The sequence below is a fragment of the Pithys albifrons genome, chromosome Z, assembly GCF_047495875.1.
Source record: "Pithys albifrons albifrons isolate INPA30051 chromosome Z, PitAlb_v1, whole genome shotgun sequence".
NCBI lineage: Eukaryota > Metazoa > Chordata > Aves > Passeriformes > Thamnophilidae > Pithys > Pithys albifrons.
Window position 1 is genome coordinate 54,505,167 of NC_092497.1, and position 12,436 is coordinate 54,517,602.

At 38.8% G+C, this 12,436-nt stretch overlaps 1 protein-coding gene across 2 annotated transcripts in view; it reads right to left on the bottom strand.

The window, feature by feature from the left end:
* MEGF10 (multiple EGF like domains 10) overlaps window positions 1-12,436 on the bottom strand; it is an 86,363-nt gene that overhangs the window by 9,466 nt on the left and 64,461 nt on the right. For both annotated transcript variants that reach the window (XM_071580840.1, XM_071580839.1), the window contains exons 14-20: window positions 10,359-10,505; window positions 8,071-8,205; window positions 7,669-7,797; window positions 4,558-4,686; window positions 3,172-3,300; window positions 1,183-1,311; window positions 431-667 (exon numbers count right to left, since the gene is read on the bottom strand). In XM_071580840.1, coding sequence (XP_071436941.1) covers window positions 431-667; window positions 1,183-1,311; window positions 3,172-3,300; window positions 4,558-4,686; window positions 7,669-7,797; window positions 8,071-8,205; window positions 10,359-10,505 — 1,035 coding nt within the window. The remainder of the gene's footprint in view (window positions 1-430; window positions 668-1,182; window positions 1,312-3,171; window positions 3,301-4,557; window positions 4,687-7,668; window positions 7,798-8,070; window positions 8,206-10,358; window positions 10,506-12,436) is intronic.

A 12,436-nucleotide genomic window follows, 5' to 3' on the forward strand; every position in this document is an offset into this window, starting at 1 on the left:
TGGTTTGCTTTTTCTTATCTCTGGCTGCTGTTTCTGCTGTTTTCTTTAACTGCTGCTTTCCTTAACAGCAACGTGCAAAAACCAGCATCACCTGAAGTTTTTTTATCCACTGAATCTCAACTCACAGGCACTTTCATAGGTCAGAAACTCCTGTTTTATTGCTACTTAAGTTGTTTCAAACTTGAGACACTTTGCTGTCTGGTTCTCTAAGAATCTTGCCCCAGATAGTGTGAAATCCTGATTTTCTACAGCCATAGCAGTCTTTCTGTATTCAGGATGTTGGCATGGAATTTAAAGTCTCTGTAGAAACCATATTTTGCCACACTCAGTTCTATTTAAGAGCAGGCACGGAGGAATAAAAATGTCCATACTTAGACTGTTTAATGAGTAAAAATATTTCAGGATAAAATGTGTTCCAAACATCACTTACCTGAAATGGTGTAATCTGCATTCATGACCCTCATAGCAGGGGTGTAGGTCACTGTGGGCATATTTGTTTCTTTTCCTTTCTGCTTATGTCTGTAAATGATGAACAGCACTAGCAAGAAAAGCACCACCAGGACAAGAATGATGATGCCTGCTATAGCCCCTATCTGGTAGGAATCAGCAGGGATGGCAGTGCTGGTACGGCTTAAACTGTTCAAGTTTCCCACTATAATTACACCAGCTGAAATACAAGAAGAAATAAAATGTGGCATGAATTCAGAGAGCCATGTGTCAGGAGCAGAAGACAAAATTTCACTTATAAATCTCCTGCTAATCTAACTGTATTTAATAATGCCAGAACAGAGTTCTGTCAGAAACCAATGTGGTGACAATCCTAACCTTAAGCAAAAACATTCACCATCTTCACAGAAAGAGATATTTCCATGAATTTGAAAAATTACAAACATCATTCTCCAGGAAAAAGCACAGGGCAGGTAAAGCACATACTTTGGAGAGCACAGCACAGTAAAACACTTAGTGCAATCTACACTTGAGTGCTTTGTCCAGTGAACTAATTCGTGTCCACTGGCATCTAACTGAAAGTCTACAGAACACATTTCATTTAATAGAACGGAATGTTTAAATGCATGTGCCTTCTCGGATTTATTTAATGAATGATACAGAGGTGCTGTTTAATAGGTCAATCCAGTTTTAATATGAAACAGTTACAGTAGTTTTATTGCATCTAGGCTTTACCTTGATCACATCTGGCCCCTTTCCAGCCTGGGCTGCAGTAACATGTGCCCGTGATGTGGTCACAGGTTGAGTTGTTCAGGCAGTCACAGATCTGGCGGCATCCATACCCATATGTACCCTGGGGACATTCTGCACAAGTGAAAATCAGACATTTTGGTAATTATGGATCTGCAGCACTGCACGTTTCTAGCCCCACACGTTCCTGCTTGTGGTCAGCAGGTGGCAATGTGTCATTAACATCATATCTCTTTGGGAAGGGAATTCAAGAGGACCCCTCAGTGTATGTGTATGTGTGGGAAAGGAGGAGGAAACTGTATTAGAAGTGCATTCATCCTTCGCCTGCAATGTTGCTGCCACTAAGGCAGTGCAGTTAGGAAGGAAAAAATAAAACAAACCTAAAAAGATAAGAAAGGGTTGAAGACAGTGAAGAAATGGGCAAGATGTTAATAAAGAGCCAGAACACCAGGTCTCTCTGGTTACTAATATCCCAGTGCTTGAAAAATCATGTAATCATATGAGTGGAGCCAGACATCTGGGTGGTGTCACGTTGTGTGACAGATGTGCTGATGTAACACAGCAAGAGGGAAGGGCCATAACAACGAGTCTAAAATACACCACATATTTATGTAAAAATAAAACTGCTGCTTTTTACTTTGATACTGTAGTGTATATGCTGAGAAAGAACATAGAGGAGAAAAATGCTAAACCATGGAGAATAAGGTAGTTGGAAGAGTTTTACATACTTTTTCCTCTCACAGAATGATTTGAATATAATAATTACTGATCAAAGTGTCTTCTAATGTCATGTCCATAGCATGGTTGAGAATTATCCTAAACTGCTAAGAATTATTTGTTTTACACTAGCACCTCTGGTACTGTGTGTCGTGTTACATTATAGTAGTTCTGATGGTTTCAGCAAGTGTGGTATTTCTTCACCTTCTGAGACTCAAATCTCAGGAGTTCTGTAATTGTGGTAACTTGTTCTTTTTTTCCTTTTTTTTTTAAAGAATCTAATTCATCCTTTATGTATTCCTATTTTAGAATAATTTACAAAATAAAGTAACACAGTGGATGCCAGAGAAATGTTCTTGCAGTATCCAGGCTCAAGTAAAACTTCCATGTTTATATATATTCTCCTTCTTTGTTACACTCAGTTAAACAAAATTTTAACTACCAAAGTAAATGTCTGGGCAAAATCCACAATGTCATAATATATTTTGGCATTTTAAAATCTGAATTAGAATGAATACCAAAACATTTAGTGTAATATTGTCACATCATCAAATTATAGGACAAAATATAAACTCTATAAAACGTAGGGTTAGATTTGCCAAAGCATTGAAAATTATTCTTTGAGATCGAGCGACTATCTTAAAAAAGGTAATATTTTTCTGAACTTTATTGCATTTTTCAAGTGAAATAGAGAAATCATCAGAGGGCATGGATTTGGGAGCACTGCTCTGTAAAGTCAGCAAAAGTTGGACAAAGTTCTCTGTTTATGAACCTGATTATTCTTTTAATGCTGCACCATGTTGTACTGCCACTGGTGTCAGTGGTGTTATTCTTGATTTTCATGAGTAACAACGACACACTTAGGAAGACAAAGTGCGATCTACAATGCTTTTATAATCCAATTGCATTGTAAAACCACATTGCACAGATTAATTGTATCCACTACTTCTTTAGTTTTCCAGCTATTACTTTTCATTATGGTTCATGCTAATGACAATTACTTGGATTCATTTGTTGCTTTTACATTACAGAAGTTGCTGGATGTTTTTCAGCATTTCCATAGCATCTAAAATATAGGGCTAGTGCTCTTACTGGTGACTACAAATGCAGAGAAACAGCCATCACAACCATCAGTCTTAGTAATAACTAGTTCTGTGGGATTTTCTCTGTTTGGAATAAGCCTAGGTGCAGCTCCTGAAGCTTTTTCCCTGTCAGAATCCCCAGTGAAGGCAGGAGGTTGTACCCCAGAACACTCACTCTGCTCGCAGTGCTTGCCCATGAACCCCGTGCGACACGTGCACTGCCCGCTGATGTGGTCACAGTCGGCTCCATTCTGGCACTGGCATATCAATGCACAGTCCTTCCCGAAAAACCCCAGGGGACATCCTGCAGCACAAGGAGAGGGAGGGGGGAAAGGGGTGAAACAGCCACTCTAGAAATAAAATGCGAATACTCTGGTTCAGTGCATTACTGAGAGCTCGTTTCTGTAACACAGGAGATTGAGCCCTACCTTATTTAAAGTGGTCTGAAATACAAATTAGGCAAAAACTGCATAAAAATGAGGTTGGGAAATTGTGCAGACAAGCAGAGGTTCTTGAAGAAGGCAGCAAGGACAGCTCCTTGAAGAAATGGGTTTAAGAAGACACTTGAATGAGGAGAAGCAGGGCAGTCTGTGAACCACAGCACAGAGTCTGTTCAGCAGTTAGTGAACATTTGGACATATTTTCTTCACAGTTTATGTTGAAGCACAACAAAAATAAAAATAACAACATATTGTATCTGAACTACTCACAAGGATACCATTTCAGTATAGAGAAGACATACCACTGCAAAGAGATCATTATTCACCAGCAGGAAGCAAAATAACCATGATAGCTGACAGCTGAACCAGCATAGTAAATGTCTCCCAGAACTGCATCCATATGGCCCTACAATATATCTGTGATTTCTTGCCACTATGACATTATTCATTTGAAAAAGGAAAATTCTGGATTTATGAAAATCATGTATTTAAACACTGAATGCAGAACACAGTCAGCAGTCATACTTTTCTTGAGGTCAAAGAAAAGGGTTGTGCCAAGATTTACAGTCAGTGGGGATGTGACTGCCTGAATTGAAGGTAAACCAGATTGAACGTGTAATATGGTAAAGATAAGCCAACTCTCTCAATTTCTTTTTAACAAATGTTTTATATCTCAAACTTTGTATGAACCCTTATCCAGTATATAACGAATGCCACATACCTACAACCAGTCACTGCATGGCTTTTTTATTGTAATCAAAAGCTCTTGGGAAAAAACCCCAGTATTAATGTATTATTAAAAATGAAGAACATTCTAAAAACAGTTGTAATTTTACAGTCTAGTGAAGTTAGCTTTCCATGTTCCAAATAAAATAGCTCCAGTATTGGTGTTTGAATTACAGGTGCTGATCTTCAGCTGTTGTCATTGCCCCCTGAGGCAGCAATTCCAGGTACTGGATGTACTGTGTGATCACTCTGCAGTGACAACAGGGGCTGTGCCTCAGCAGACCACAGCCACAGCTGAGCTAGAAGCTGTTCCCATGGCTTCAGTCTGAAGGACACTGAAGGATAATTCTGTCACTGAGTTGTGGGCTGAGAATGGAATACAAAAATTCACTTACTTTGTGTACAGTAAAGGCCAGTCCACCCTGGGGTGCACTTGCATTCCCCGTCGTAGGCACTGCAGAAAGCCCCATTATGGCAGTTGCATGTGTGGATGCAGTTTGGTCCCCAGTGGGAAGGTGGGCAAGCTGAAACAACCCAAAGCAATTAATTAATCTCCAGTGAAAAAGGCCCTTAATATCCATGAATAGAGCTGCTTCCATTCACACATGAGCACTGCTCTGTTTGGTGTTTGTTGTTTGTCTTTCAAATGCATGGTTTGGGCTGCTGTGATCTGAGCAAATAGCCACTGATATATTTATTTATTTAAACCAGGGAATCATTTCACTCCAGGCAAAAAAGTGCTGAAAAATATTAAATGTGCGAAAACCCCAGTGATACTTAATAGGTATTCAGTAGATTGGACATTCACATTTCCTTTCTTCATTTATTTTTTAATCTGCAGAGAGTTCAATTGTGTACAATCAAGGGGGACATGGTTTTTAAGTCTCAAAAGTGAAGGCAAACAGAAGGTTGAAACACCAATATAGCTTTTAGCTTTAGACCCAACACTAACCTTGCTTCCTGTGTTTCCACATTTATGTAATTGCCTAAATGTGATGCATATATTCAGGTCATACCTTAATCAAGTTAACTCAGTTGCTTCTGTGGGTCCCAATAATGAATATTTCTAAAAACCAAGTAATATCTATAAAGTGGAGATTACTTTGCACATAATCATGCCACCACATTAGGAGACAGAATTTACTGGCTCCTTTGAAAATGTCACAATGAATGAATGTGGTACGATGTGCTGCCACTAGAACAGTGAAGTGGTTCCAAAATACTAATTACTTTTCAGAGACAGCAAAAGATAATTTGCCTCCTGTTAGAATATCACTAAGAGGGTACTCTAAGAATAGACTCTTTCTGTTGAGTAGGATTCATAGCTTGAGGGTTTTTCCTTTAGTAAAGAAAGTAGTTCTTTAAGTAGTACTTTAAAATAATTTTAAGGAAGTACAATGTGAGTACTTCATAGGAGAGAAGAAACGGGTTAGACACAGAAGCTGTAGTTTTATTCCTGTGTAAATTAAAAAAGGCTGATAAAACTCCTTGTTGCTGTGTACTGATTGGGTTGTCCAGAGACCTATCTGAGAGCAGTAAAAACTCCTGAATCCTTTGAATATTTGCATAATGATTCATGTATGTGTGGGCTGTATTTTTGCAAAGTGTCATCTTTGCCCAAAGTTCACTTTGTGAAGCGTATTACGTTGAATTGAAAAAAGGTACCAACTTTGTTCTTTGCTATTTTCCTTCCATTTCTGCTTTCTAATAATTTTAATTATCATTTTGTGTTTGAAATTAGTGGTCAGCTAAGAAGGAATGTAAATCACATACAGGCAAAAGGTAGGAAGTTTGAAAAAGGTCGCTAGTTCTGAATGAAATTAATGGAATCATTATTTTCCGAAAGGCCTTTACACAAAGCAAATAAACTTCCTCTGTTATGGTCCATGAGCACAGCCTCAATAAACACTTCCATTCATATTGCTGGCACCATTTTCTTGTTATAGATTCAGTGAGTAGGTCCCTCCTCCTCCTAAATACCCCTATTCTGCTACTCTCCCAACTACCTACTTATTTTACCATAAAAACAGAGACTGTTGTAGCCACTGGCTTTCACAGGAATAGGTCCAAGATTTATTGTGGTATCCTACTTGGTTGTGCATGCTAATCAGCTCACAGAATTTAGCCAGGAAAGTGTTTGTTTTTGTTTTTATTTTTTTTGAAGTGGACCAGCTGTTACACTGCACTGGTACAGAGCCACTGAGCTGGGCCAGGCAAACCATAAATGATGTAAACCCATGAGGACTGTTATTAGGAAATGCACCTCCCTGGGGAACCCCACCACAATGTCTTTTGAATTTTGACATATCCGGGTATAGTCCAGCTTCTTTTATTCACAGAAATGGGCTGGCTGAAATTTTGGCATTCATGTGTTTCAGGGTTTGGTACCCTATGGGATTGGATATGCCTCTTGTGAGAACTTTGCTTAAGACAATTCTTTCCTGTAATTAGTAATTTGCAAAGACCCAACAAAGCATATGAAGAATGGTAATTAATAAAATAACTCCATAAAAATAATAAAATTATATCCATTCTCCTTTTTAAGTCAATAACAAAGCCTCCTCTGAGTTTACATACCAAGACAATACTCATCCAGTGAGGTAGAATGACACTAAAAATGTCTATCTGTGAAACATTTATAAAAGGACAAAACAGAAATCCCCATCACAAAATTATAATCACTTAAAAAAATGTTTAAATATTTAATAAGAACAAGGGTGCTTGTTCAGTCAGAGCACTGAATTGTATCTGAAAAAATCTCAGCTTTGTTTTTAGCCTTGCTAGTAGCTCTCTTTGCAAAATAGAGTAAGAAAAAATACCGTCTTTCAGTGCCTCAGCTTCTTATTTGTAAAATAATACCTCCTATTCATAAGACTGTCCTGGAAATAAAAAGCCCTGGGATGTTCACAACACTGCTGCGAAAAGACTAAATAATTACAATCAAACAAACAACACATGAAGTTCTCTCTCTCTAATGCAAAGATTCATCGAGACACAGAGTTACATGTTGGAAAAGACTTGTATGATCACCTGGTCCAACATCCTACTCAAAGGTTCTTCCATGATGATAGTTTCACGGCCTGTTCCAGGCTGGAGACTTTCAGAGCCTCTCTGGACATTTTTTGTGCTTGACCAGTCTCACAGTAAGGATTTTTCTTCTTTTATCTAGTAAAAGGTACCCTTGCTGCAACCTGTCAGTGTTGCCTCTTGTCTCTTCACTCTGCATTTCTGAAATGAGCCTGATCCAGCTTCTCTGCAACTCTCCTTTTGGCAGTGGAAGGCTGAAAAATGATCCCTCCTGTCCTGTGCTCCAGTTGACTCATTAAAAGAATCATAGTGCAACTTGGTAGTGCTGACAAAATACAGAAAACTTAGGATCTCCTCCTTATTTACCTACCATGATGTCCTAATTTCTTACTTAGTGTTGCTATACAAAAATGTTGATAATTTAAATAGCTGGACCCTGATTCTTTGTTCTCAAATTAAAGGGAAAAACTGATACTTACGCTGAGAGCAGTCACTACCAATCCACCCAGGGTAACACTGACAGGATCTATCAATAGGATTACAGGTTCCATTATTGGTGCAGGTGCATATTCCAAGGCAGTTCTTGCCAAATCTGCCACTGGGACATACTGAGAAGACATGGTTAGAATTAGAACTCCTTGGTAATCAAAGCAAGAGTCTATTTTCTTAATTTCCAAAGAAAACAACTACTATTTGGATCAAGACATATACTGCTTAGTATAATGTTAAAGTGAGGTGTTGAGAGTTCTGGTGAGCACAATATCCATACTTAATATACAAACAAAACAAGAGTACTGTGGGTTTCATACTTAGGGATCAAATACTGGAATGAAAATTGTTACGATGTCTGAACCCTGTAGAGTCTTTATTACAACCTGTACCTTCATTACAGAGGGCTCCTGTGAATCCAGGCAGGCAGTCACACAGGCCAGTGATGTGGTGGCAGGGACCACTGCTGTGCACACACTGGGGGCAGGTCTGGCTGCAGCGGTGTCCGTAAAATCCAGGGGAGCAAACTGGAACCAGAGAGAACAAACTGACATTGGCTCCTGTGCTTTCCATATGGCCATGAACTGCTCTGCTTTCCAAATATACAGGGGCTGCAATGGTGGTTGTTATTATTTGTACAGTTCAATAATTTACACTCACAAAAGGAGATGGTCTCGTTTTCCTCAAGAGTTTTACTGTATTCTGGTTACTGATGACTTAGTTGACAGTCTGTTACACTCTGTTTGGCTAATGTTTGAAATGCATATATATGTTATTAATACACATATTTGGCTAATCATGGATGTCTTTTAGAGCATATTTGAAGAAAAGTAATTTAAAATAACAGAGAGAATAGTTTAGATGAGTAAGGTCATCTTAGATCTTGCCTTCTTATGTGTTTTCTAAATTGAAATACAAACAGCTGTTACTTCACTGGCTAAAAAGTACAAATGTTTTCCAGTCAACCTTTCTTTTACATATTCACTGTACTCATTACATGTTACAGAGTCACCTAACTTTTAGAGAACCTGAGACCAGAAATACAAAGTCTTCCAGTTAATTCTGATGGTAAAAGGACGTGTTTCTTAAAAAAAACAAAACAACAAAAAACCAACCAACCACCTACCAAAGAAAATAAAACCACAAAAAAAATCCAAACAAAAAACAAAACAGAAATGGAGGAAAAAAGGGCTGTTACATAAAATCTCCTTCTTTGTTGCTCTAATCCCTTTTGGCATCCATTTCCTGATAAATTAAAATATTAGGTAATATATCGAGAGAAATACCTGCCCAGCTGCAATCAGCACTGACAAAACTAACTTGGAATCTTTTCAATATTTTAATTTCATCCAAGATTCAGTCTTCTAATTACACACTTGATACAAATTATATGGCCAGATCTCTCAGAGAGATTAACTTTTCCAAGTGAAACAGTGCCAAAAGGTCTTCCTGTTTACTGAAAAGGCACTTTCTGACTGGGATCCAAATTATTCGTATGACCTTTGTCTTCCCAGCCTCCAGACCGTGCATCAGAGAGGAGCTCTGAGAGGCATTGGACTGGAAGCCTCTTGTCCAGGTTATAGGCACAGTTCCAAAACACAGGGGAACATTTTTACATGTAGTGTTACACTCAGTCTGCCTTTGGATTAACTGATTAACTGCAGGGCCTTTAGGAATTAGATAGTGAGAATAATTACTGGGCATAGTTAGAAATGCTTGAGGAATACTAATGCCACACTAATGTGGTGCCACAGGCAATCACTTTCTTGGGCTTGAAATTCTGCCATTCCTGGACTTTAAGGACTTGAGCCTCCTCTGGTTCTCCTTCTACCTACCAGTGAGCATTTAATGTTGTCTCCTGTCTTTTAAGCCTCTTTTGGAAGACCCAGCAGCATCTCTGCTTGGCCTTACTGCACTTGCTTCTTGACCCTGTTTTTGGAACACCTGCTCTGAAAACGGGTCTACCCTCCAGCTCCAAGGGACACACATTTCCCTGAACACCTTTCCCTTTCAGCTTCAGTGATTCAAAATGAAGACAGCTGGACTGCTGGCAAACCATGACAAATCTTTTTGGGAGGGCAGACTTATTATTTACCTCTCTGATTCTAGCATGATTTTCCTTAGTTCATCTGTATCTCCTTTCTTGTAATTTGAGTTTTACAGAGACAAATTTTTCAAAAGGAACGGAACCATGGGTACATTTGATACCCTCTGCTTACTGTGAGGCCTCCTCTCACTAGTGATTCTTACATAAGTGTTTAAAAAAAAAAGGCAATAACTAAGCCAGTGATTCCTACCAGACTCAATGGAAAGGGTTTTAAGTTTCTGAAACTCATGTCTGTTTTATTTACCTACCAAAATACACATTGCAATCTTAATGTTTATCAATTACATTTGTGAGTGTTTGCCCTTGGAATGGAATCCCCTGAATTTCTTAGAAAGTCATGTTCATAACAATGCCACAGCACAGACAGTGTCACAACAAGAAGAGCACTACCAGTTTGTCTGTTTCAAACAACAATTTTTTTCTGCATATTCATATATTTTGACAAAATGCACCATCAGTGACTCTTTCCTAGTAATTCATACTACAATTAACAAAGCATTGTCATGTTATATGATATGTATTCCAAGTAAGAGAGGGAGAAACAGAGACTTTGAAGCATTTATATGTCCTTACTTCTCTGGCAAGTGGTGCCTCTGTATCCTGGTGCACACTCACAGATTCCATCATCCGGAGAGCAGGATGCTCCATTTTTGCAGTAACAAGGCAAGGAGCAATTTGGACCCCACTGTCCCTCAGCACACACACTGTCACAGTGAATGCCTGAAACCACAAACAAACAGAACATTTGTGAAGAACTCTTTTTGCTCAGTTAGGTTAAACCTTTGGTCCTCAGTGGACTGATTTTCAAAACACAGCTCACATAACCTGTTTATGAAAATATCACTAACATCAGGAAACAGAGCAGTAAACTTGCATCAGTGTTCCTGTCTTCCCTCAGAACAGTGAATTTCTTTCATACTCCAGTTTTGATGAGATGCACACAATGGCTTTTGCTTCCTCTACAAGGGCTGTTTCAAAGCAGCAGAGGCTTATTTTCAAATTTTATGTTTGGAAAATACATGACAAAAGGTATATAGAAACTTTTCCTTCTGAGTGTAAGAATTCCTTGGGTCTGACATAATTTTGTCAGACACTGGATGATTTCTAATTAGTGGTGAGCTGATTACTGCTCAGCCTCATACCACATGGAAAAATGTAGCACACACAAAGGGTTTCCAAACACACCATGTGAGCATTCCAAAATGCTTAGCTGCAACAGTGTTAGGGATGCTGGTCAGTCAGTGCTTTGTCTAACTCTTTTGGTATAAAATTGATTATAAAATGGCCACAACCTGAATCCCTACATGTAAATCAAAATACAACCCCCTCATGATAATAATCCAATCATGGTTTGTTTGCTGTTGAGTTTTTGGTTTGGTTTATTTTTGTGGGGTTTTGTTTGTTTGGGTTGGGTTTTTTTGCAATGCAGCAACATTAAATATAATTTTGCTGCTTTTTAAAAAGTGCTCTGCATGTTAAATGCCAGCAGGCACTGCTGTGGAACTCAGACTGTATTGTGTCTACAGCACTTTGCATTAACAATCGAGTATTATTGTAGTGCCTCTACTGAATGAACCCTCTGCTAAGGGAAAAGTGGACTGAATCCAACCACAACCATGTCGTGCTTTATAAGTATTTTCAGCAAAATATGCCACAGGTTCACTGCATGACAGAGACCTAAAAAAGTAAAACAGTTTTACTTGCGACAAGAAAAAAAATCTTTTAGCTTTGAACAGCCAAACCTACAGTTTGTAACAATCCTGAAAATAATTACATGGTTTACTGATAGATGAGACTCAGGTGATTCCTCAACACCCCCAGCAAGTGCCTTGCAAAGCTGCCTGTATCTGAAGACTAGCTCTCTAATTAGAGGAAAGGTGGTACTTCAGACTCTCAGAATGTTTCTCCGCAAGACAATCAACAGACTGAAGAATCAAATATGTGGCTCACTCAGAATGTTTCTCCGCAAGACAATCAACAGACTGAAGAATCAAATATGTGGCTCACTAAATGCCAGCAAGAGAGAAAACACTTGAGTTTTGAAATCCAGACCCTGACCAGTGGCAGAGAGTACACAGGCCACCTAAGAACCTTGATTGTGCAATCACTAGTTATTACTGACCTAAAACAAATCTGTTGTCAAAAAACGGAAGTCTGCTGCTTATATCATTCTCTTTTGTTTTTCCCTGCATAGGCATTGTCCTGTGTCCATCTACATTTAAGAGCCAGTGTAGACTCGCTTCTCAGTAGGCTGGGTCAGCTTTTTCATTAACTCCCCATTTGTGCATAAATGGACAAAAGAGAGTGGTTTGATTTTGAGAGATGCTGGTGCACATGAGCAGAATGAGATCACAGCTTGGTGGTTTTTTGTTGTGTGTTTTTTTTTCCTTTTTTTTTTGAAACAAGACCACTTCTTTCAGCTGCATAAAACTGCTTTGCTTGGGGTTCCCAAATTTGACAATTCAGGTTTCTAAGTCTGTGAAAGCAAAAGCAGACACATGCAGAGCATTTCAAAACTGAGCCCGGCAACTCTGTCCAAGTGAGAGTTATGTGTCATATACATAGCTCCACTTAGTGAACCCTGCTAGAGAAAAGACATTTTTCACAATCTTAAGGGGTTTCAGCAGTGTTCAGTATATAATGGTCACTGT